This window comes from Carcharodon carcharias, chromosome 10 (assembly GCF_017639515.1).
Source record: "Carcharodon carcharias isolate sCarCar2 chromosome 10, sCarCar2.pri, whole genome shotgun sequence".
Lineage (NCBI taxonomy): Eukaryota > Metazoa > Chordata > Chondrichthyes > Lamniformes > Lamnidae > Carcharodon > Carcharodon carcharias.
The window spans coordinates 44,964,099-44,991,603 of record NC_054476.1 but is presented as its reverse complement, the minus strand read 5'-3'; the positions used below and the strand labels follow the sequence as shown (position 1 = coordinate 44,991,603).

Below are 27,505 nucleotides of genomic sequence, written 5' to 3'. Positions count from 1 at the left end.
AACAGTGACATACAATCACAAATTAAACTAAAGCACAAGTATAATCAGACAAACTACTTCGAGACACATCCGTCTCTGATCAATGGCAGCATTCTCACCTCACAAAGTCAGAAAGCAGTGGGTTACAAAATCCTTTCTGGCAGCTGGAGCACCAATTTCATCTGACACTTCAGTGCAGGACTGAGGGAGGGCTACACAGCTAGATGTGTAATCTTTTGAATAAAACACTAAACAAAAACTCTGTTCTCATGTGGTTGTAAAAGATCTCTTGATAGCATTGTAAGGACATTCAATCATTTCCCCAGTCAAACTGAATCTTTCAAACAAAAATCACAAACACAGAATAAATACCATTTATCTTATTTCTGTTTAAGGGACCTTGCTGCGTGCACACTGGCTGCCATATTTCCTTATACTACAACAATAAATACTTGATTGTCTCAAAGCACCTCACAGCCAATCAGTACATGAAAGGCCTATATAATTGTTCCATTCTTTAAAAAGCAGTGATGCACAAGCATTGTTTTCCCCTTCTCCAACTACATTGGTGTAACATTAGCAGTACTTTTTGAAAGCTGTCATCTTGTGCTTTTATCAAATATAGTGCAGAGTAGTGCCAAACGCTGGATAGAATTTTTCTGCAGAATCAGACTTAAGACCAAAACAAATTAAGAGAAACTGTTTCCACTGCAGATAAGATAATTGGCAAAAACAAAAAGGTAGAACTGGCAAAAGCAAGGGCAGATGAGAATTGTGGTAACTTATGATCCAAATTACATTTCCTCAAAGGGTGACAAAAGCAGTTTCAATCATAGCTTGAAAGACTGGTCTGATCTTGATCATATTTTTTATGTCCATATATCTAACGTTCAAATAGAAATTGGAAGCAGACTTGAAAATGAAAAAAAATTAACAGCTATTGGTAAAGAACAGGGGAATGGGACTAATTGGAATGCTCTACTAAATAGCCAGCACATGCTTGATGAGCTGAATGACTTCTTTTTATGTAAGATGATTGAGATTCTGAATCCAAATTGATTTACAGCTCCAAATAGCCTAAGGCAAGATTGTTCCCATCTGTGAATATGACCATGAATTTTCACGGTGCAAACTCATAAGATCGGATTTTGCAAACGTACTTGATGTTGGAAGGTAACTCCAAAGAGTTTTGACAACCTTCATCTGCTGTCAAATTTTGTAATATGCCAGCAGTGGCTTAATTCAACATAAACAAGGTTAACCAACTTCCCCACACTCAGCTTTATTAACTATTCACCTGTCCATGAGGAATTCTCTGCCCCACACATCCTGGTGAAGCTTTGTACCATTTCTGAAACATGAAGTTTCTAAATCCCGCAGAATTATTCTTTGCAATAATGACAATCTCTGTGATTCTCAGACTGCTCCATCATCTGCATGGTTAAATATACAATGTATTCAAGTTTTACAAAAATGTCCTGTGGTTGATAAATACAGCACACTGCCAACCTTTTGGGATCAGACTTCTAAACAAGAGGACTGCATATCAACAGGAACAATTCATCTCAGAGAAAAGGAAAATGCACCAACCTACCTTCCAGTTGACAAGTCATAGAATGTCAAAGTCAGTGACTACAAATAAATCTTGAGCCTCACACACCTATAAGCAGAAAGTGTTGCAGTAAAAGGAGGCACAAAGATAAAATAATAGGTCTTCCACTAAATTAATTATCTTTTATTCTAGCACCAGAAGCTATACAAGGGTATAGTAAAACCAAATTCAAGGAGTTGATGTATAGTCACTGTCAGGATAGTTGTGTATAACCTTTCAGTGATCCAGCTCGAAGAACAAACCTCAAACCAAGTTACAAATCTGCTGAACTTGTACTCAGAGACCATTCACAGTCAAACCCAAAAAATATCAGCAGGAGTTTCTCAGATTCCACATTTTTACATAATAGATCCATCTTCTGTAATGCCTGGTCGTAGCATTCTGGAAAAATCGAGTTAAACTCTGTGTAGGTAAACTTTGTAGGCACATGACCACACACAGCTGGGTACACCCAGCTACTACGAGGACATTAGGAAAGGACTACCACAGTTTTGTAAATTATACCTATAATTTTGTCAGTTAAAAGTGAAATGTGAGAATTAAATACTCATCTTTACATATACACAAGTTATGCTGTGAAAGCATATTTGTTTACAAACATATAAAAATACTTGTTAACTAGTTTGATAAGAAAATAATGTATAAAAGTATATAGCAAAACATTTAATCATCTTCATCAATGGAAAGGTCAATTCCATCTCTTTATATTACATGAGGAAAAATCAACTACAATTTAGCACTTTGAATCCCTTATCCCAAAAAAACTCACATCAAAGGAAGGCAAATAGAAAGACTTGCAACTCCTCAACAATGATGTGGAATTGCTTTCGAAAAAAATCTAGAATGTTCATATCCAGTGAGATCACAGGTTCTTAGCCACATTATTTCTTCAAAATCTCTCTGGGTTGTTTAAAATAAATACAGCAGACTGACTGGATCTGGCCACTGGAACAAACTGCAGCATGACATGAAACTCGGACTCTTAGCAACAATGAGGTGTTGGTTAAGGCTTATTTCTGTGTGTTAACCAGGGCAAAGAAATAATCAGTTCACCCTTCCTTGCTGCCCTTTCCTCTATATCAATTGGTAAGTTTTTTTTCTCTTGGAAATAAAGGATCCCTATGTACAATAGCTGATCAGCATGTAACCATACCACGAGAAATTAAATGGCACTTTGGACAAGACACGTAAGCATGGATTTTAAACACTTCATCCGGCAAGTTAGCTCAAATCAACTGTTTACATTCCAAATTTTCTTTCATAATTAATAGAAATATCATTCCTGAAACAAATACAATGGTGTGACATTCTAAGTAGCAACCTTAGTGTTTGTTTTCTTGAAATTTAACCTTTGGTCTTGAGGAAAGAGGGGTAACAAAATTCTCTCCCCCTCAAGAGCATAACACAGCCAACTTCTTTATCAGACTAAGGCTCTCTGCAACCAAACAGTAATCATGCAGGTAAAGAGGCAATACTGATAGACACACAAAATGATTTTGAAGGCAGAAATAAGGACAGGTGGTGGTTTGGCAGCTGTTAGGTGAATACAGGAAACAACATCTCAAAATAGGACACAGTGACAGCCACTACTGTCTTTTTCATTCCGTGAAGGTTCTGGAGAAGGAGGGCATTCTTGCTCTTGAAATCTCCTGCAGGAAAATGAGACAGGAAGGAAAAAAAGTGAATGATTCTGTCTCTACATGAAAACATGGATATTATAGCATTGTACAGCACAGAGTAGTATTTTGTCCCATCATGCCAAAGCCAACTCTTTGAATGAGCAATCAAATTGCTTTTTCTGCACAATCTTACAAATTTACTTTTTCTATCTACATATCAAATTCCATTTTGAAAGCTGCTGTTGAATCTGCTTCCAATACCCCATGGGACAGTGCAATCCAGGTCATCATAAATCATTACATACAAAAAGAAAATTCTCTCCTTCCTCCTGGTTCTTTAGTCAATTACCTTAAATTTATGTCTTCTGGTTACCAACCCTTCTCCTTATGGAAATAGTTCATCCTTATTTACTCCAGAAAACCATATCATTTCGATCACATGCATTCTCTGCTTAACGTACTCTGTTCCAGCCCCAGCTTCTCTAGAAAACTGAAGTTCCTCATCTCTGGGACCATTCTAGTACATTCCCTCTGTGCCCTCTCCAATGCTTTGACGCCTTCCCTGAAATGTGGTACCCAGAATTGACAAAATACTCCAGCTGAGGCCTTTATCAATGTTCAGCATTACTTTCTTACTTTTAAAATCTATGATAAAGCCCAGGGTCCCATGAGCTTTAAAAGTCTCAACTTGTCTTGCCACCTTCAAAGGTTTGTGTATGCAAGCCCCTAGGTATCTCTGTTCCCTCATCACTTTTATGATTGTACCATTTAGTTTATATTGCCTCTACACATTCTTCACTCTAAAAACGCATCACTTTGCACTTCTCTGCATTAAAATTCACCTGCAACATACCTGCCAATTTCACCAACGTCTTTGTAAAGTCTGCTGCTATTCTCGTTACTGTTGACGACATGTTCAACCTCTGTGCTATCTATGCTGAGATCAGCCCATAATGACCTCTTCTAGGATGCAAAGGTGGCTCTCATTTTTAGTATGCCAATCATCCTCATGCATCATGATAGCAATGGGTATGCTCTCAGAGGGAGTGCCCCCAGTTTAGTACTGTTTAAGATAGAGTTCTCTATTTCTGAAACACTTCCTACATTTTACAAGCAATCAATATCAATTCTTATGTCAAACATATTGAGCCACTGCATGCTGAAAAGTCGTCGCTCATGAAGGTCAGTTTGTCTATGATCATAGATTGTTCTCAGCAAGTCTACTTTTAAAAAGTACAAAGGTTGAGAAATCCAACAGACAGACAAGAGTTAGTCATTGTTAACATTTAAACATGCAAATTACTTTCCCCCCAATGTCCAAATTGCTTTCTCTCTATCCTCTCTGCCACTGCAATTTAACATGAATGATTAAACAAAAGGTCCTTCTAAAATAAAACTTTGACTTGCATTTTTGCTGAAGCTGTACATTCCAAAAAATCCCTTGCCATTCAAGGAAATAACTTGGAGCATAAAGCTTTAAATCCAGAGTTTAAAAAAAAACAGCTCAGCCATGATGGTGAACCTCCACAGAAATTTGTGGGAGGGTTCTAATTTCAAGTTGATATTTACTCTCCAGTGCAATTTTGCATGGTACACTGCTTTCCCTCCCAAAGTAAGGTAATAAACCCTCAGATGCTAATCATTTCCACCTTATAACTCGGACTAGTTCGTGAAAAGCTTGGTCTACATTCAATCGAATTTTGGCTGAAGCCTCCATGTATGTTACTTTGAGCTGTCTTGCAAGTTGTTGCCCTTCTTCTGATGTCACCTGTGGAGTAAAAGATACACATTAAATTAACCAATAAAAAGCCAATTCTGCAAAAATTGTACTTTGCACAACTTACATTAAGAAAAGCAAGTATGTTGGAGAAGGGAGGTGGTTTAAAAAAAACAACCACCAAGAGGTTAGGGGTCAAATCCTGGAATAAAAAACAACCAAGACATGATGAACAGTACTGCTTTGCCAGTGCTTACCCTGCAATAAGTTCTAAAAAAATTCCAATTACTCAGATTACACAATTGAATAAGTAAACATTTGATACATCTAATATTGGCATAAAAGCTAAATTGAGCAAATGCACAAATTTACTAAAAACTTTTGAGAGGGTGCTTTTACCAGGAACAATGGCATTGTGTACAACATTCAATTTAAAGAAAAATTATTCCGAACATTGTCCTTGGAAATCTAAATGGTTCCAAATCTGACCTTCCACACAAGGTGAGGCCACTTCAAAGAAAAGTAGCTTCACTCCCCAAATTGAGGAATGCTCACTGGTTATGCCTCACATCTGTATAAACTAAAGATTATAAACCCTGCATACACTGCAATGATCAGTTTGAGTAAAACAAATTGTATAAAATGATAATGAGGGTTTTACACAATGATCTTCTCGCCACCTTCTTACGAGGTTTACATTGCAACACCATACTGGCTTAATTCGTCTTAAATGGCACCCTCATGGCTATGGTCATGATCAAACTTTCACTCATCATCCACCTTGCCTCTCCATGTTCTTTCCCTGTTAACTACATCACCCGCTTCAAGTGTTTCTTCCCTGCTGAGTGAGACAGTCTTGCTTGGTTCAACTCTTCATTATCCAACCAAAATATTCAATCAACGTTCTGCAGACCTGCCACATCCAATCACGAATGGAGGATGACAATTAAACAACTAACTGGAAGATGGGGCTCCACAAATATCCCTATCCTCAACGATGGACAAGGCCAGCACGTCAGCGTAAAAATCAAGGCGGAAACACTTGCAACCATCTTCAGCCTGTAAGTGCTAAATGCATGATACATTGCTGCATACTCCCAAGGTCCCCAACTTCACATATGCCAGTCTTCAGCAAATTTACTCCACGTAATATCAAGAAACAGCTGAAGGCACTGGATACTGCAAAGGCCTTGGACCCTGACAATATTCTGGCAATAGTGCTGAAGACTTGTCCTCCAGAGCTAGCCACACCCCTAGCAAAGCTGTTACAGTACAGCTGCAACAGTGGCATGTATCTGTGAAAAATTCCCAGGTATGCCCTATACAAAACAAGCAGGAAAATCCAACCTGGCCAATTACTGCCCTATCAGCCTCGTCTTGATCATCAGCAAATTGACAAAATGCCACGACAGTGCTTTCAAGCGGCACTCAGACAGCAATTAATTGCTCCCTGAAACTCAATTTGGGTTTTGTAAGGGCCACTCAACTCACGCTTGCATTACAGCCTTGGTCCAAACACAAGCCAAAGAGCTGAACTCCAGAGGTGAGGTGAGAGTGACTGTCCTTGACATCAAGACAGCATTTGACTGTGTGGCATCAAGGAGCCCAAGTAAAACTGGAGTCATTGGGAATCGGGGGAAAACTCTTCACTGTCTGGAGTCATTCCTAGCACAAAGGAAGATGGTCATGGTGGTTGGAGGTCAATTATCTCAGTCCTGGGATACAATCCTCAGGGTAATGTCCTAGGGCAAACAATCTTCAGCTGCTTCATCAATGAACTTCCCATCACAAGGTCAAAAGTGGGGATGTTCACTAATGATTGCACAATGTTCAGTACCATTCACGACTCCATCAGTGTCCACGTGCAGCAAGACCTGGAAAACATTCAGGCTTGGACTAAGTGGCAAATGCCATTCATATCACACAATTGCCAGACAGTGACCAGCTCCAACGAGAGAGAATCTAACCATTTCCCTTGGACATTCAATGTTATCATCACTGAATTCCCTACTATCAAAAGCCCTGGGGTTACCATTGACCAGAAACTAAACTGGAGCAGTAATAAATGTACCATGACTACAAGAGCAGGTTAGAAGCTGGGAATTGTGTGTCAAGTAACTCACCACACCTGACTCCCCAAAGTCTGTCCACCATTTACAAGGCACAAGTCAGGAATGACATTGAATATTCTACACTTGCCTGGATTACAGCTCCAACAACACAAGAACTCGACACTCTCCAGGATAAAGCAACCCGCTTGAATGGCACCCCTTCCACCAGCCAAAACACTCATCACTGCACAGTGGCAGCCATGTGCACAATATACAAGATGCACTGTGGCAACTCACCAAGGCTTCTTCGACAGCATCTTCCAAACCCACAACCTCTACCACCTAGAAGGAAAAGGGCAGCAGATGCTTGGGGTCACCACCACCTGCAAGTTTTGCACCAAGCCTGCTTTGGAACTATATCGCCTTTCCTTCACTATCACTGGGTCAAAATCCTGGAACTCCCTAACAGCACTGTGGATGTACCCACACCACATGAACTGCAGTGATTCAAGAATGTGGCTCACCACCATCTTCTCAATGGCAATTAGGAATGGACACAAATGCTGGTGTAGCCAGTGATGCCCACATCCCATGAAAGAAAAAGATCTGCAGGCAAAGCTTCCCCAAAGCACATATTTTTATGCATCCATAAATTTTGCCTCCAGAATCACCTAAGAATCTATCCTTGCTCCTGCTTGTTCATTTCTAGATTACTCCTTGGCTGTATCTAAACATACAAGGTCAGCTTCCACAAGTATGCTTGGGATATCCCCTGATCCTGACTTTCAATTATCAAAGTATTTGTCCAAAAATCTTGGATGAGTCTTTATTTCTTCCAGTTAAACACTGGGAAGACCAAAGTCATTGTCTTTGGCTCTCAGCACAAACTCCATAACTTCCCAAACCTCAGCCACATCCATCACCTCTAGCCTCATCTATTACAATCCAGGGAAGAAAAAGCATCGGCACCAAGTAGTATTTTTAAATTATTTGTTGGAGAGAAACGTAGCACTGGAAGAATGGTAAGCTAACACTATACCTATATTTAAGAAGGGAGATATATATTCAGGGAACTGTAGAACAGTTAGCTTACATTGGTGGTAGGAAAAATAATGAATTCCCTCCAAAAAGAGAATTTAGAAACCAAAAATATAATAATGAAGTCAGCCTGGATTCCAAGGAGAAAAGTCTCACATGACCAACTCATTGAGCTTTTTGAAGAGATAACAGAGAGAGAGAGAGAGAGAGAGAGAGAGAAGACAAGTGTAATGCAGATGCAAATTATCGCACAATAAATGCCAATGCCAACCAGGTCCCAAGAATGAAATAAAGCGGCACCAGCGACCCTTCTGAAATTAAATCCAGGGCTGAAAGGCAGTAGGATATCTACCACTGAGCCCCATCCAGTGATCCCTACTTTAAGGTGCACACATGAGAGCACTGGTGTGGGTAGAAGGCGTGTCTAAGAACAAAAGAAACAATAAAGCTGCGATGTCTCCTAACACGCACTCTAGATTCACAAGTCACAACTCAGGTGGGCACAAGAGACCAACAGATCCTCATGGAACTGGAACCCAGGAGTAGCACCTTCAGCAAGGAAGTTTTAAAACACACACAAAACAGCAATGAAAATATTCTGTCCTCTGTCCAATATAGAATATATTTTGTTCCAGTAAAGTTCCGGAGTTGCACTGTCCCTTCATGAATCTAGAAGCAAGATTTTTATGCTATATTTTCTGACTAAGTAGTGATATTAACAAACTAAAACTGTTCCTCTGATTTAATTTGGACTTATTTAAACGTCATTCAGCTTAACTGTAAAACAAAATCACTAAGTTACAAAACAAATTCTAAAATTAATAGTCGAGGCTCAAAGCTTATATACACTAACACAATCCAGCAAGTTGCTAAAATCAAGTTGACTCCAAAACTGTTAATCCTAGATGTAGGAGAGAAATATAATATAAATCTAATAAAATGGGGCTGTATAAATGCTTCAGTTAGATACCTAACAAGGAAACACTTCTGCATCTTCTCTGCCCATACTGTTTGCTAAGAGTATGAACTTCTCCCATCACCGCCCCCTCAATGATCACTAGGTGGGGTGGCAACAGCTGGCCTCAAATCTTCCTTTGTTCCCCCTACTAGTGAGAAGTGCCACCTTATTCTTATCAATTTTCTATTACCTCAGTTAACATCAAGAACTATCAAATTTATAACGATACTAATTGCTTCACTCTGCTGGACATAATTTATTATTACATGATGCTGTGTAATTAATTCATTTGTTCAAATGGCATGACCCCATAATTATTTTGCACAAATTATTATAGTACACATATTTGGCATTAGAACAGTGGGAAACACTTGCTCCATACTTGTGATGTCAAGTGCTCAACAGAGATGACCTGGAATACCTTTCTACCAGTCTCAGTGAATATGTAAATAAGATTTAAATCTGTGCTACTCATCCTCTAACATATCAATCAGAACATCACACTACAATGGCACAGGTTTGAGTAAGAGTTGGGAGAGCAGTAGAAAAGAATATTTTTGTTTCTCCGTATAGATCTAGATCATAAGGTGCCAACTATTGACATCAACAGGTGAATTTTAGTCTCAGTAATAGACAATGTGGTACTGTAAACTTTTGGAAAGGTTCTCGGCTAATTTTGAAATCAGGTGGCAGCTTTGTCCATTTGTAGCTAGGATATTCAACTAATTGTCATGTAACTTTAAATAGACTCATTTTAGCTCCAATCTAATTTTACGAACATGATTGGGCTTAAATTTTAGTTTTGACAAAATCAAAACAAGGAGCTTATTCTTCTCCCTGTAAAGGTATGGAAGTTAAAAGCACATCTTGTGGCATAATTGGAAATGAACAAAGGAAAAACATTTGTAGTTTTAATTCAGACTGCTGCAGGCTTTTCTTTATTCATTCATGGGATTTGGGCATCACTGGCTAGGCCAGCATTTATTGCCAATCCCTAACTGCCCTTGAGAAGGTGGTGGTGAGCTGCCTTCTTGAACCGCTGCAGTCCATGTGTTGTAGGTACACCCACAGTTCCGTTAGGGAAAGGGTTCCAGGGTTTTGACCCAGCAACAGTGAAGGAACATTCTAAATTTTCTGCTTATTGCTGAACAGGCCAGAACTGTGATTTAGACCAATGAAAATTCTAACAAAAGCTTTCTGTTGGTAGTCCAATGTGGTAGAATTATTTTCTGCCTCTTGATAACACGTGCATTTATAGTTTCACGCATAGTCATATTGGAAAATTAAGTCAGAACCCCCTACCCAACTTAGGAAAAAAAAGCACAAAATCAAGGGAAGTCTTTTAACTGTCTGGGACTGAAAACAAAACAGAGGTAAAGGAAATGTTTTTGCGATTCTCAATATGCTTAAGTGGAACATGTACAGAAAATGGTTGGTCATCTTCTCGGTTTGTTGATTATACTTCAATTTGTTGATTCTTCGTATATTTTTATTACGATGAACACAAGAATGACCTCATCAGAAATGCTCATCTTGTCAGAACTAAATTTATGTCACAAGAATTCTGTAGAAAGAGTTGGTGCAAATTTAACTCAAAATACTTCAGCATCCTCAGTTTAATCAAATTAACTTGATTTTTTAAGTCCCAAGATATAAGATTATTATACAAACTGCTTGTTTTTAATACTTTTTTTGCAAATAGGGTTTGCCATTTTAACCAAAAAAGGCTGTATTCAATGACATTTCTGTAGACATCAGGAAGCCACACATCAAAAATCAAAATCAATAACCACTGGAGCTGCCCAACTTTCATTTTATTTGCGTTGCCTTCACTGTACAGAACCACAAGTAAAAGTTCAGAAATGTTACTTCATAGCACTTACCTGCCTTTGATGTTCTAGGTCAGCTTTGTTACCCACAAGGATCATAGGGAATTCATCACGATCTTTTACTCGGAGGATTTGTCTTTGGAATTTGTAAATTTCTTCAAAACTGAAAAGGAAAATAAAACTGCACAACTTAAAACATAATTTTTAAAGTGTTCTCCACCTAAAGAAAGTCTCAATTCATGTTTATCTGAATGGTTAACGCTTCTGATAAATTAGAACACAGTTTGGATTCATACCAATGTCACTTTCAACCTGTCCTAAACATACTCTGTATATACTAGCATAAAAGTTGAATTTCTGAGGCTGATGTTTTAGCCCAAAAGTCACGGAGTCTACTTTTACAAAGGGAATGTTTAAGGGGTTGACATACATGCTTAATTTGGGCCAAGTGAAATCCAAACAAGAATGTCACAATGGAATAAAGTAAAAACCAACATGAAAGAATTTGTATTAATTATTTAACATTTATTCATTTTATAACAAGCTTATATTGCATTGGGTGAAATGTGTAACAAATTAGCTCCAACACTTCACATTGAAATCTTTCAAAATCACTCTGGTCACGATCTGAATCATCAAGTAATTCATCCCAATTGCCTGGCTGTATAACATCAGTATGGATCTTCCGAGTCTCCATAATCATCAGCAGTAATTTTAGCATCATCATTCCACAAGTAATCTGCTCTGTACTGTTGAGCACATTCGATATTACATGTTTCACAAATGATTTTTTGACAATACTGGGAACAAGTTCATTCCACACATCTGTGACCCTTTGACAATATTGCTAGTAAGTCTGCTTGCATATTTCAGCCCTTAATGAATAAGTTTTTTGCCTAACATCCAATTGTTCCACATCTTTCAGAAACTGCCTTAAAAAGGTTTATTTATACAGACATCCAAGGGACGATCAACACAAAGACTGCTAGGAATAAAAACACATCAGTTTTGGTCAATCCTACATCACTGACTACATTATCGACAAGGTGAAATTCAAACATGTCCCACACAGGCAAACCTTTTCTTCACATAGTCCTCTTGGTCTGAAGTCCCACACTTTGATCCATTTCTTGCATTCACCTTCATGCATCCAGCCTCTCTCATGAACATGGATGACAATGCATTTCTGAAATTTCTTTTTTTTGCTTGGATATCACCATCAACTTTAATTTTGTGCCATCCACCACGCAAGGTGAAACCACTGTGAACCATATCTTCAGATGGCCAGCCATCTTTATAAGGACAGTTTTATCACCAATCTTAGCTCTGTTAAGTCGAAGTTTATCGATGTTTCATCTGTATTTCCAATGCGGACCAATCAATTTGCGTATTTCTCTTGATGTTGGATAACAAATTGGTGGAATTTAGGCAGTAGACACTAAAATTTTCATTTTCTGACAGAGTACTAAGCCATGCCTTTACTAATTTTGTGCACTGCCCGGCACTGGCCTTAAATTCTAAAATACGGTCTTTCTTCCCTTCTCTGATGGCATAGAGTTGGATGGCTCCACAGGTTATAACGTGACCTTTTTTGCTAACATTCATTAACCCATTCTGCCACTTTTTTCTCTGGGTGAGAACACTTGCTCAGTTTTCCTCTGTAGGCATTTATTCTCCAACATCTCTCTAGTTTATTGGATATATTTCTCCAGTCAAACTTTTTTTTACATTTGGAAACATTAAACTCTCTTACTGCTACACAATTATTAGTCTCCTCAGCAATGCTACAACTTTCAGTTCAAGTTGAGCTGTGTTATCATTCTTTCTTGAAGGAATTATGATAGGTCATGTGGTACACGAGGCATGGAGATTGCCACTAGAATTGGTAGAGGGAAAATCTAAATGTTCGCATGCATAACTTTAAACTAATGAACCATAATTTCCAGTAAGTAATAAATAATCACAATATAATTTGTCATTCATAGTCTGATCACTAATAATTTGAATAAATACAAACAAAAACTTAAAACATTTACTTGCTTTCATTAGTATTTTTACATTTACAATACAATTGAATCATTAAAATCTCCAGGATTAACTTTAGGGTCTGAATTTTTTAGGCTTTGATACCTGAAAAACTAGGATTTTTAGCCAAAAATCATGGGGTCGATTGTTATACAAGATCAACTTTTGCACAAGTATATACGGTGCAAAAACAACTAAGTCGATCAAGTGTTGTAAGATATGCCCTGTGTTTTATCATCCTTTGCTGAAACTTAGCTTTCTTCTTCATCACTTACTTAAATTCTCCAAACATTTATTTCTATTTTCTCTCACTTATATTTTCCTTTTCACTCTTCCTGTCCAATTCTAGTTGAGTGTGACACAATTACAGCTAACAGCTGAAGATGTATAACCACCAAAACTGATGAAATACACAATACTCCTAGAATTAGTTGCCAGAAATTAAGTGAAAAAAATTCTGCAGTTTAAATGACGAACAAATTACATAAAAATGTACAAGAGCGAAAAAAATGGAATACTGAGGAAATTTAAGATTGAAGCAACCTTGAATGATCATGTTTCAGACTTGCCAATATCCAGCAAAAAACTCGAGTTGGGGAACTAGCAGCCCAGGTTAACACTAGTTTTTCAGACAGGATACCTGTTTGCATCTAATTTTTTTTTATGAACTGGATTCCAGATGGAACTACTTGCCAATATGTTTGCAAGGACATCAACCAACTTGCCATGTGAGCTGAATTCCTAAATGTAAAGGCTGGTAAAATTACAATAAAACAAGTCATTTCCTAGGAGACGGCAAGTTTTCAAACAATAGATGAAATAAAGGAGTAGGGGCAGAGAAAAGGGAGTGGAGATGGGGAAGCAAGTAAAGAGAAAAGAGAGAAAGAAAGGAACAGAGAGGGAGAAAAATGCACAGAGCAAAAGAATGTGAGGGTAAGAGAAGGAAGAAGGCTGGAGGGAACAAGATCAGCTGGTATTTGGATAGATCCTTTAACATAGAAAACACCACCAGCTGTTCACAAAACTGGATGCCAATCCAATGAAAAAAATACCAGGAGATGTGAAATCAAGCTTGGTCAAAGAGATGGCTTTAAGGAAGTTCTTAAAGATGAAGCAGAGGAGATCAGGGAGCTTACTCCAGAGCAAAGGAACTATATGATTGAAAACCACAACCAATGATCCGGCAAAAGGGGTGGGGGGGTGCCGTCCTTGCCAGTCTCCCATTTTTCAAATTCCAGCAATTTCACCTCATCAAATATTCTGCTGTGCACATCCGATCCAACATCAAGTACTGCTAGAACCTATAGTTGGAGGAACACAGGCAGGAATGAAAGACAGAAAAGTAGAAAGCAGGAGTGGAAAGCAAAGGAAAAAAGGACTAGCAGCAAAGTGGGAGTTGTTCTATTTGGAGGGGTTTAAACTGGCCTGGGATCAGTGACCTGGTGAATCGGAATAACTAGGACTTATCATAGGGCTTTAAACTACAGGGATGAGAAATTTCTGCCAGTTGGTGGCATTCTGACTTCTGGCTCATGGAATTCCACCTTTTTAATGATCTTCTGACCTCCGCCTGTCCCAGTGATGCTGTCACTCAGCCCCTCTCTTTAATCCGCCACTAATTCTGATCTGGCTTTGACTCCATATCTGTGATTGGGTAATGTAGAAGTAGTGCCCCCTGTTGCTGCTGTTCTCATTTACAGCCACCCCACCTCCTTTTTGCCTGTGCATCCTAAATATCGAGAACCCTTGGATAATCAGTTCCCAGCCTTGGTCACCTTGCAGCCATGTCCCTGTAATCACAATCATATTATACCCGTTTACATCCATTTGCGCTGTTAATTCATCTACCTTATTACGAATGCTCTGTGCATTCAAATATAGTGCCTTTAGACTTGTCTTTTTGACATTTTTACACTTCTTTGTTTCCCTCTCTTGTGTCTCCCTGCTCAGGTTCCCATCCCACTGCGAATCTAGTTTAAACCCTCCCTCACAGAACGAGCGAATATCCCTGCGAGGATCTTGGTCCCAGTCCTGCTGGGGTGCAACCCATACAGCTTGTACAGGTCTCATATTCCCCAAAAATCAGTCCCAATGCCCCAGGAATCTAAATCCCTCCCTCTCACAACATCTCTCCAGCCACGCATTAATCTGGTCTGTTCTCCTTTTCCTGATCACGCTAGCACGTAGCACGGAGTAATCCTGAGATTATTACCTTTGAGGTCCTGTTTTTTAATTTATGTCCTAGCGCCCTACATTCTGCTTTCAGGACCTCATCCCTCTTTTTACATCAGTGAGCTGTGTGTTTAATACTCTAATCTACTTGACTTTATGGTAATTGGCACATAGTTCCGGTAACAATTCAGAGATTATTCCTTTGAGGTTCTAGGTTTTAATTTGGATCTTAACCCTGCAAACACTCTCAGCAGAGCACCTTTCCTGCTTCTAAAAAGTCGTTGCTTCTTATGTGGACCACAGCAACTGGATTCTTGTCTTTTTTTTTATTAATTCACGGGAAATGGGCTTCGTTGGCTGGACCAGCATTTATTGTCAACCCCAGTTGCTCTTGAAAAGGTAGTAGTGAGCTGCATTCTTGAACCGCTGCAATCCATGTGGTGTAGGTGCACCCACAGTGCTGTTAGAAAGGGAGTTCCAGGATTTTGACCCAGCGATAGTGAAGGAGTGGCAGTATATTTCCAAGTCAGGGTGGCGAGTGACTTGGAGGGGAACTTCCAGGCAGCGGAGTCTGCTGCCCTTGTCCTTCTCGATGGTAATGGCCACAGGTTTGGAACATGCTCTCGAAGAAGCCTTGGTCAATTCCTGCAGTGCATCTCCCACTCTAAGTTAGTCTCCTCTGCAAGAAGGTGACTTGACCCTTGCACGGGGCAGACAACATGAGCTTCAGGACAATCTTCATATTACCTTAAAGGTTAGTTAGTAGCTCAAAAATTCAATCACAAAGTAACTAAAACCTACTGCCATTTTATGGATCAAGAAATTGAAATGAAACTTCCTAGTCCAATGCAAATACTGCATTGTAAATTTTCTCCTGCATCATGTTTTTAAACATACCTTCCTCTATCAGTGACAGAGAAGACAAGGAGAAATCCTTCCCCAGTCCTCATATATTGTTCTCGCATGGCTCCAAACTCTTCTTGTCCTGCTGTGTCTAAAACTTGATGGCAAAACAGAAACTTCAAGTTAAGAATTATATGACAAAGCATAACAGAGAAAATATGGGCTGAGTTGCTGTGCACACAAAATGTTCAGTAACTGCATTTCTCTCAAATGTGAAAAAACAGTTTTCCAATCTCTAAATGAAGCTAGTGGTATCAGTCACAATTTCATCTGCATCAGTGAGGACATTAGAATGCAACGGTCAACTTGAAAAATTACATCCACTCAGCTTCCAGACAAAACAGCAGGTGCATGCTAGAAAAACCATTTCCAGGTATTTTTTTTTACAGTTACACACCCATCTATATAGGCAAGATTCACATTTTTTTCAAAATGCAATTCTGTAATTATTTATATCATGTCCTCAATTAACTGAAACCAGTCCATGGTTTTTCAGATCCTTTTGGACTTCTAAGGGAATGCAAGAATTGAGAGAAAATGTGAGATTACAGCCTTTTAGCATGATGCCTGATGGGACTAAATTCTGCTCTTCTTTAAAATTCATCAAATATCAGGTTAGCAAAATTAATTCAGTCAAAATTAGTTGAAAGCCATTGCTCTTTGGCTAACTAGTTACTGGAAGTTAATGGCATGCTGCAGACTAGTTAATCAACTTCTGATCACAATATCGGCATCAGCATTAAGTTTGCTTTTTCTTAAAAAAAAAATCACAAATCAAAAATATTCTGCTGAAATTTAGTTGCAGCTTCAGCCTTAATTATCTCACACTTACCTGCTCTGATTAGTATTCATCTTAGAATTCTATTGTAATAATTTAAACCAATTTTTCCTCTCAACAGTGTGAAATTAGGTATGTGCCATAGGTAGCATAACCTCATGCTTGGTACCTAATTCGTAATCACCTCAATCCTATTTTTCACTCAAAATTAAAGCTCCCAGTTCAGACCAAAAGAAAATCTGGTTTCTAAACGATCTGTTAGGTATAGCTTACTGTAGTGGATCACCCTAACCTTCCACTAGAATGGTCTTCCAGAGGGCTGCCCACAAACTTAAAAGCATTCAAATACCCATGGTTAATCTGGTTTCAGAATACTTACTATCTAATCTTGCCACTCTGTCATCAATAACACATTGCTTGGTATAAGAGTCTTCAATTGTTGGATCATAATCTGTAACAAAGTAAGACTGTAAAAGAAAAAAAGCATTTAGAAAAACATTTTTCTTTAAAAGCCAGGACTGTCCCCCATTATGATATACAATTGTAAATATAAAATTGTATTTACAAGAAGAGGATCGCACATATTTACAACTCAGGAGGCAGTGATTCAGTTGCATATGTCTCAGAATGACAGCACAGAAATAGGCTATTCGCCCTCTGCTGCCTCTTTTAAAGGGCTATCTAATCTTCTCCTCTCATGTCACCTCTGGTTCTTTTGTTAACTACCTTAAATCTGTGTCCTTTGATTACAGTGTCAACTCTAAGAGCAATCAAAACTAAAGTGTCTACCTCAACCAAACCACCATTAAATCATTCAATGCTCCAACAACTCTATGTATCACTAATTTCTTCCGGCCTCTCTCCTTTCTCAAGTGAAATTTTAAAAATCGACGAACAGTGAGTGATTTCCTGGGCAAAAGAAACAGTGGGCCGTAACCTCCGACTAATGTCGGAAAATGCTGGCTTGCAGAACTTAGAAAAAATATCTACTTACCTGGTCTTGAAAATTACACTGCCACTTCCAATCATCAGAGCTGCCTGGGACCTGCATCAAAAGAGTCCTCGCAAGCCCCAGTGAAGTGCAGCTCCAGCAAATTCAAGGAGGCCATTTGCTGCCTTAAAGCAGGTAAGCAAAAAGGGCCAGGGAAATTGACAGGTCAGGGTAAGTGTTTAATGTAAGTCCGTAGGATTTGGGAGTGCTGGTCAGAGGGCCGGGTGGGGGGAACGAGGTCAGAGGTGGTACAAGGTCCAGAAGGGGCGGGTGGGAGGGAGTCAGAGTTCCATGGGTGGGGGGTGTCGGAGTTTGGAGCAGTGGGGGTGGAGAGGGAATGGAGTCCGATGGGGTCGGTCTGGATCTTTACATTGGTTACTCAGAAGTTAGAAGAGGTTTTAATTCTACTTTTTCTGGATAACTATGTATAACCTGGCAGAATCATCCAAAGTTTGCGATTTAAACTGTATATTCGGATGACTCCCAGCTCAGCCCAATTGTCCAGAGGAAGTGTGCGCTTCTGGGCAATTGCCGCGCAAACCCTTACCTGGGAACTTGCGAGGGATTCCCCAGCACATCTTTGGGGTATCCCCCAAATCCGACACTAGGAAGCACGGAAGTTATGAGCCATTGTTTCTTTATTCACCAGGTCAAAACCATTCCTAACGTTACTAACACACTAAATCTTCTCTTCACTTTCTTTACTTCAATGGAAATAAAAGAAAAGACTTGCATTTACATACTGTAGTGCCTTTTGCGACCAGTGTCCCAAAGCACTTTACAACCAATTAAGTATTTTTTGAAGCATAGTCTCTGTTACAATCTGGAAAACCCAATGTGCACAACATGCTCCCACAAACAACAACATGACAATGTGCAAGTAATCTGTTTTTGAGATGTTGATTGAGGGATAAATATTGTCCAGGACACCAAGAATAATTCCCCTGTTCTTCTTCGAAATAGCACTATGCAATCGAGGGGGCAAGACAGGACCCTCTGTTTGACATCTCATCCAAAGACAGGGCCTCCAACAGTGCAACACTCTCTCAGTGCTGCACTGGAGTATCAGCTTTGATTTTTGCGCTCAAGTCCTAGATTGAGACTTGGCCTGACTCGCAGGCAAGACACAACAGTCCAAGTATCTCACATCAATCATCATGACTATTATTTCGCATTTCTATTATCAACCAATCATATGCCTAGCATCATTCTGGTTTTGCCTATGCTGTTGTCACTGGGCATTATTGTCCTTTCAATTAGGATACATTTTTCAAACTGTAGCCTGTTGCATTCTGACAAATTTATCAAAATCTCTCAACTTTTGTAACCTTATTTATGAAATCCAAGATTCGCTCAACCTTTTTATTTTGTTTTAGGCCATAAGACGTAGGAGAAGTAGGACATTTGGCCCATCGAGTCTGCTCCGCCATTCAATGAGATCATGGCTGACCTGAATCCTTTCCTGCCTTTTCTTTCTTTTTTTAAAAAAAAATAATTATTGATTTATTTTTGGTTTGAAACAAAGATTTCATCAAGCTTAAAGGCCATTACTACAGCTCTTGAATTTTGTCTTCCAGTGTTGTTCGATTGGCTCCAGCAAAGTCAAACACCCTCTCTCCATTCTTGTAGAAACGGAATGTTGGCATGCAACTTATTTGACGCTGTTCAGCAAGAACTGGTGCATCATCCACATCTACCTCACAGAAAATTACACTTGGGCTTTTCTCTGCCAATTCATGAAATCGTGGCTTGATAGTTTGACACAGTCCACATCATGTTGTGGAGAAGTCAATAACCATCAGTTTGCATCCCACCTCCTTCAGCACCATTTCAGAATCGCTCTCTTGTGGAGCGGGAAATTGCAGTGGCAAAAATGGCTTGGCCCTGATCCCATTCTTCCTCCACGTGCCCACTCACCCATAACCCTTGATTCCCTTACTGAATAAAAATCTATCTCAGCCTTCAATATGCTTAATGACCCAGCTTATACAGCCCTGTGCGGTGAAGAATTCCACAGATTAACTATCCTCAGAAGGAATTCCTCCTCATCTCCGTTTAAATGGACCCCTTACTCTGAGATTAAGTGCTCTTATCCTAGGTTCTCCCATAAGAGGAAACGTCTCAGCATCGACCTTGTCAAGCCCCCTAAGAATCTTACATGTTTCAATAAGGTCGCCTCTCATTCTTCTAGACTCCAATGAGTACAGGCCCAACCTACTCAACCTCCATACCAGGGATCAACCTAGTGAACCTTCTCTGGACATCCTCCAATGCTAGTATATCTTTCCTTCGATAAGGGGACCAAAACTGCTCACAGTATTCTAGGTGTGGTCTAACAAGTGCCTTGTATAGTTTTAGCAAGACTTCCCTATTTTTATACTCCATTGCCTTTGAAATAAAGACCAACATTCCATTTGCCTTCCCTATTACCTGTTCAACTTGTACATTAGCTTTTTAGGATTCATACACAAGGACTTCCAAATCCCTCTGTGCTGCAGCCTTCTGCAGTCTTGCTTCATTTAAATAACATTCAGCTCCTCTATTCCTTCTGCCAATGTGCATAACCTCACATTTTCCAATATTATATTCCATCTGCTACTTTTTTGCCCATTCACTTAACCTATCTATATTCCTCTGTAGACTTCTTGTGTCATCCTCACCACTTGCCTTCCCACCTACTTTTGTGTCATCCACAAATTTAGCAATAGTACATTCACTTCCCTCATCTAAGTCATTTATATATGGAAATAATTAAGGCCAGAGCACTGATCCCTGCGGCACTCCAGTAGTGACAGGTTGCCATCCTGAAAATGCCCCCCTTATTCCAACTGTTTTCTATTAGTTAGCCAATCCTCTATCCATGCTAATATACTACCCCCAACACCATGGGCTCTTATTAAGTAGCCTTACATGCGGTACCTTACCAAATGCCTTTTGGAAATCCAAACATATTACATCTACTGGTTCCCCTTTTACCTAATTTTATCTCGTGATATTCACATTTTCAAGGATCTATTCTCTCTGCGCCCAAAGTCTCAATTATTTCATATCCTTCAACTTCCTTCCACTGGGCAGATACTCACATTCCTTATTCCTTTTCAAAAATTGTGTCAGCTATAGCTTTGTTGGTAGCACTCTTGATCCTGCAATCTTCTGACTCAGAGGCAAGTCTTGGACCAGTGGCTGGACACAAAAGGAAAGGCTCCCGCTCTAATGCAGTATTGAGGGGGTACTGTAATGTCAGAGGTGTCATCTTTAAGATGAGACATTAAACCAAGGCTCCATTTTCACCCTCAGATGGGGGTAAAAGCTATTTTCAAAGAAAGGCAGGCGAGTTATTCCCCAGTGCTCTGGCCAATATTTACCCCTCAGTCAACATCAAAAACAACAGATTATCTATCCATTATCACATTACTTCCAAGGGAGCTTGTGCACATAAATTGGCTGTCACATTTCCTCTATTACAACAGTGACTTCAATTCAAAACTATTTCACTAGCTGTGAAATGCTTTGAGGTGTTTGGTGGTCATGGAAGGAAATATATAAATGCAAGTCTTTCTTTTTTCTCTTCAACTACATGTCATCACAACTGTCTGCATTAAATTCCATCTGTCATCTTACTCCTAAAGTCTCAGTAATCCTTGTGGTTATCAAGCTTCTCATTTATGTGCCGACTCACAAATTTCAAGATTATACTCCAAGTCCAATTTGTATCTTTCTCCCTCAACAAAAAAACTGAACACATTAATAACCCTTGTGGCATATCAGCACCAACTCCTCTTCAATGTGAGCAATTTGCATTACTCTTTGCTACCTGTCAGCCAGCCAGCCTCTCCATGCTGCTACATTTCCTCCTATGCCATTCCTACACCTGAATGGAATGTCGGATAATTTAACTTTTAATATAATTTGGATTCAGGCTTCACAACTAGACACAATATCAATTATAAAAAATCAAATTAATTTTTGTTGAGTGTTAAAAGGTCCAAGGTCAAGCAAAGCATACAACATTGATCGTAGTAGTATGAAATGGCACATTATAGAGAAAGCTCAATTATAAGATATAGTTAATTTATCATGCAAATACAACCAACCAACATTCCACCCTCCCTCTCAAGATTCGCTGTGGATCCCTTCATGATATGCCCTTTCTTATCACAGCTACATACTATCTATTCACTGCATGATTATAAAATGAGCTATCAAGAATTCTATATAAGGAGAAACTAATAAGCTAACCTATATCTCATAGTAATTCAGCTTATTAAGTAAGTTGTCTAACTACTAAGAAAACACATTTCTGTTCATGTGCATTTAATGGGATGAATTCTCATCCAGTGATCATGTACCTTCCTTCATTTGAGCTAATAAAACCAGTATAATTCACAACTTGTTATTTTGTCAAAGGCTCTCAAACATCTTTTTGCTCAGCACTTTTTCAGATTCATGTGTTGTTCATCCCTGTCCATTCCCCCCATCATTTTATTTTTCAAAAACATCTTTTATAAATAGAGCTCAATCTTATTGGCTTCAAAATCTAGAGGAAGCAAATCAAGGAGTTCAAAATGATCAACTACCTTCAATCACACACGGATTATGTGCTTTAACCAATCAACTGCTTCAAGGATTTCTACTTTTGTGCAGAAATCAGGAAATGACAAATGTCTTTCACTAACCTTACCTAGTCATAAATGGTGTTCAACAGGACAATCTCAGCACAGTGCAGTATGTCTGAATCTCAGCCAATTTCTAGAAGCAGACACTGGATCTCTGTGCTGCTCCTGGTGCAACTTTCACCATTCACCAAAAGCAGCTCTGAACTGGTCCCACAATGTACCTCGAGTTATATGATGCTGTACCAGCAATGGTTCTTTGTGGACATCCGCCCTCCTCATACTCCCTGATAACTTGGTGCTCAGCGAGGTGAGGGAACCTCTAACTTATCACATATCACTTGCATTCTGCAGTTCATTATTCAACCACATGAATTTTCTGAATATATCTGTGTTTCTAAATATTTTAGTACAACAGTTCCAATGGAAACTTCAAATTAGTTTATGCAGATGCAATCAGATTAAAACCCCTGGTACTTACATCAGAAGGGCATGTTCTCAACTAGGCAAATTAGCTCATTGAAGCAACCCAATTAAAACAGCCAGTGCTCCAAGGGCAAGTTTCAGTTCAAACATTCATTGGCCAATTATGTATACCAGTAATGCTGTACAAAGACAATATCATTCTTTGTCAACAGAATGGTAAAAATCTACGTTACTTTAATATACTTTCTAACTTCCATTTTAACAACACAGCAGCATTTTACAAACAATTGTCATCAAATTGACATCAGCTACAGATTCCCAGCTGTTACCTATTTAACTGGATCCATTTTTGCTCATTACATTTTCCAAAGATATAAGTACGGGACATTCAAAAGACTTGCATTTATATAGAACCTATCACAACCACCTAAAATTCTTTACAGCTAGCGAAGGTCTTTTGAAGTATGTTCACTGTTGTAATGGAGGAAACGCAGCAGCCAATTTGCCAACAAACTCCCACAAACAGTATTGTGATAATGACCAATGTTTTTGTGTTGTTGATCGAGGCATAAATATTGGCCAAAAATAAAAAAGGGAAACTCCCCTGCTCTTCTTCAAAATAGTGTTGTGAGGTCTTTTACCTGGCTTAACCTCTCATCCAACAGACAGCACCTCCAACAGTGCAGCATTCCCTTAGTGCTGCACTAGAGTGTCAGTCATGATATTTGTATTCAAACCCTGGATTACTTCTTTAATCCACAACCCTGTGACTAAATTGAGAGTGCTACCAACTGAGCTGTGGTTGACACATGTGGGAAATGCTGCACTTTCCATTTCAGGCTCAGCAACAAAGGATTAGGTAACATTACATTGCATCTGGCTGTGCTAAAAGTTCCACTGCTTTATCTAACAATGTGTTACCGCCATTGAGATATATTATTCATTTCTAAACGTTTCAGAAATTATAAAAGCTGTAAATTGAGCTCAGCTTTAATTTAATAAAAAAACAGCAGAATGCAGTTGCCAAGCATGATCACAGTGTGCACATCAGACCAGATAGTAACTATTGAACAGGTTTTGAGTTAAAACCTCATCCATCATTTAACAGATGCTTTGGATTGGATGGAATAATGCTTTGCTGCCCCTCTCGCTATTGGCCAGATAACATCCAATGTTTTTTTTTATTCAAGGGACAGGGGTTCACTGGTTAGGCCATTAGTTGTTGCCAATCCCCAATTGCCCTAGAGGTGGTGGTAGTGCGCTGCCTTCTTGAATCCTTGCAGTCCATGTCATGTAGGTACACCCACACTGCTGTTAGGGAGGGGGTTCCAGGATATTGACCCAGCGACAATGACAGAACGGCAATATATTTCCAAGTCAGAATGGTGAATGGCTTGGAGGGGAACTTCCAGGTGGTGGTGTTCCCATCTACCTACTGCCCTTGTCCTTCTGGACGCTAGCAGTTGTGGATTTGGAAGGTGATGTCTAAGGAACCTTGGTGAGTTTCTGAAGTGCATCATATAGATGGTACACACTGCTGCTCTGTGCATCGGTGGTGGAGAGCGTGAATGTCCGTGGAAGGGGTGCTAATCAAACAGGCTGTTTGTCATGGATGATGTCAAGCTTGAGTGTTATTGAAGCTGCACTCATCCAGCAAGTGGAGAGTATTCATCACAGTTCTGACCTGTGCCTTGTAGATTGTGGACAGGCTTTAGGGAGTCAGGAGGCGAGTTACTTTCTGCAGGATTCATAGCCTCTGACCTGCTCTTGTAGCCACAGTATTTATATGGCTAGTCCAGTTCAGTCTCTGGTCAATGTTATTGAGATGTTATTGAGAGACATATGATACCCACAAACAACAGCTACCAGTGTGCAACTTATACACTGCGTCATACTCTAATACCTTTTAATAACCTGTAAATTGGACATTTTGAGAACTGAGTGGTATAGTGGCTAAACACTGGCTTTTTACCTTTGAGATCAGCATTGAATGTCAGAGCAGACTGAAATGATCAAAGTTTCCTTCCTGAAAGCCCCAAGTGCCCTCTGTTATAAGTCTAAACAGTCTTAATCTAATTCCAACTGGGGGTAATGGGCCTACTGCACAGGAAATGTTTCTCATTTGGATGGAAAAGGTCACATGAGCACATTTTTGAGAAAGAAAATGCCATGCTGATGCAGCTCATCTTCAAGCTTTTGGCAGTGCAGAGGCATCATTTGTATTTCACCTGTACTTTGTATCACACCTGACTTGAGGCTGTTTGATGCTGACACTGGTTGCCTGAGCTGAGAAGAGCTCCATTCTTCAGCAACATCTCTTACTTCAAAATGAACACAAAGCATAAAAACAAAAGACTGCGGATGCTGGAAATCCAAAACAAAAACAGAATTACCTGGAAAAACTCAGCAGGTCTGGCAGCATCCCCTTCTTGGAATTTACCTAGTTCTGTCGAAGGGTCATGAGGACTCGAAACGTCAACTCTTTTCTTCTCCGCCGATGCTGCCAGACCTGCTGAGTTTTTCCAGGTAATTCTGTTTTTATGTTGAGCACAAAGCATGTTTTTTTAAACAATCCTACTCATGATAGCAATAAAAACACCCGTAACAGAATCGAAGCTATGTTATACTTTGTTGCATTCTCACCCGCAAAATGTCTAAGCCATTCCAAACGTATGCTAAAGTATTTCCCAAATTAATATTGCTTCGAACCTAATTTCTGGAAAAGTGATAGTAAATCTATTAATTTCTTTAAAGAGTTCGAAGAATATTGGACATTCCAGTAAAATGAACATCTGCTTGGCAATATTAACCATCATGCACTGCCATCAAGTGCACAGTTTTAAACTTAGCCAGTTGATCACATAATGTGATCATTGCCCTGATTAGGATACGCTCATTGTGGAAAATAGTCACAACAATGGGAAGCAGGGACTAGCAGATGATCCAACAACAATCCAGACTCTGCAGAAGGAATCCCATGTGAGGTGTTAATATTAGATTGTCCAGAATAACAGACACTGAAATGGACACAAAAATCTGCAGAATCACATCAACCATCTCAGATGGTTTCAATGTGACCTAATGTTCCTTTGAAGTGCTAAGCATGAAACTACAGTACAAGTTAGTCAGAACAAACAGGACAGCTATTACGTGTTGAACAGAGGCATCAGCTACAATTTTAATGATTCATGAGATGGGGTAGACGTGCTGCCCATTTAATGGTCTAGCCAGGGAACAAGAATGCAGTCTGCAGCTTCTCATTTCTTGCATTTAAAGGCAGAGGCAATTTTGCAGTTCAAGCTGTAGGGTGAAAACTGGGATGAAGGGACGTGGGGTTCTAAACAAAAAAAGGAGCAGGTAATATCAGGCTCGACCCAGAGGAGTGGATATTATCAGTTCTTGAACTATTCTGTAAACTACTGCTTAAATACTTGTTCTTAATGATTATTTGCTGACAGCAAAATAATCACTTTAACTTGTGTTGGTGTCAGTCTTGAACCATTCGATCTTTCCTCTACAAATGTTTTTTTTTTCAGATCACTGCTCTACGGCATCCCAGAAAGTAGGCAGGTCACCTGCAGGGCGACCTTTATTCTCAAAAATTCCTCGCGCACAAGGTGATGAAGACCCGGGCATCACCCCAAACCGTTATTTTCCTTACTCATTAGTTCTACAAACTACAACACCACAAACTGACAAACCTGTCTGGAGACAGACAAATAGGGCTTTTGTTGTTCTCAAGTTCTAAGGTTACCCTACTTGGCCAACAAATCACTTTGGAAAGAAAGAGATTTAACAAATGTGGGAGGTTTGCATCACCTACCACAGTCTCAAGATGGTCCATGGACCAAGAAATGGCAGTCTGAGAGGCTAACTTGATACTGATGTCAAGGAGCCTCTGCTGAAGAAATAGGAGATATGTGACTGATATGATCTGTTCTCACGAGCAATGAATGAAAAACTTATCAGAAGAACCAAGTTTCACTCAAAAACAGAAAAAATGAAAAGATTGAAGTTAGACAAGGGCATTAAATTTAGACATACAACATTTGCATACAGTAGTGACTGAAGAGTTGAGAAACACGTAAGAAAAAGAAAAGCAACAATAAGTTGAGCAGCCCGAGCAGGAAAGAAAGCTGTTAAAACAAAATAGGGATCCAACTTGCATGGATCACGCAATTACAGTCAGGAGTTGGTATTGTCACCACAGAGGGATTTGGGTGCAACAGATGGAAGTAGATTGGGAGGCAGACCACACTACATGTTGGTTAAAATAAAAATGGTTGGGGAAAATTGGGATGGCAAGTAATGACAAGAGATGAGATTTCTGAAACACGCTCATGATCTCATGCTGGGACTTGCAAATCGAGATTTTTTTTGTCACCCGGAACACACACACCCAAAAAGGCAGAAGATTTTTTTTATATAACTCAAAGTAAACCAGGTCTGCAGCTCTGGCAGTCATGAGGCAGATATCTTAAGCTGGGTTTTGGTGGACAATGATAATAATCCTCTGCAAGTGATCAGTCCGAAAATGCAGTGGTTCACAAACTGAGGTCCAAGGACCCCTGGGGGTCTCCAAAATAATCTACCAGGTTAAAAATCGAAAATTAAAAAAGGGGAAAATAGGGAAAAAAATGACTAGGCACCTTTGTATAAACGCTTTGTAATTATTGTTATTCCCACACAAATAGCTGACAAACTACCCAGCCCCAAAGCTCCGAAATACTCTCACTCCTTCACATCGAATGGCATTGTGCCTGCCATGGTTTTCAGCAGTGAGTCTTGCATTTA

The 27,505-nt window shown here is 39.4% G+C and overlaps 1 protein-coding gene and 1 non-coding gene across 3 annotated transcripts in view; both read right to left on the bottom strand.

Annotated features, from left to right (window-relative positions):
• Positions 1-1,699: 1,699 nt before the first annotated feature.
• The window catches only part of rras2 (RAS related 2), a 104,734-nt gene continuing 78,928 nt past the window's right edge, over positions 1,700-27,505 (bottom strand). Inside the window, exons 2-6 of one of the 2 annotated variants that reach the window (XM_041197810.1) lie at positions 17,061-17,148; positions 15,898-16,000; positions 10,858-10,966; positions 4,860-4,978; positions 1,700-3,240 (exon numbers count right to left, since the gene is read on the bottom strand). In XM_041197810.1, the coding sequence (XP_041053744.1) occupies positions 3,153-3,240; positions 4,860-4,978; positions 10,858-10,966; positions 15,898-16,000; positions 17,061-17,148 (507 nt within the window). In that variant the 3' untranslated portion in view covers positions 1,700-3,152. The remainder of the gene's footprint in view (positions 3,241-4,859; positions 4,979-10,857; positions 10,967-15,897; positions 16,001-17,060; positions 17,149-27,505) is intronic. The other variant, XM_041197812.1, reaches the window with a different exon arrangement.
• Positions 26,241-26,387, bottom strand: LOC121283741. Its single transcript, XR_005944370.1, has one exon. It is a non-coding gene; the product is annotated as a U12 minor spliceosomal RNA (small nuclear RNA).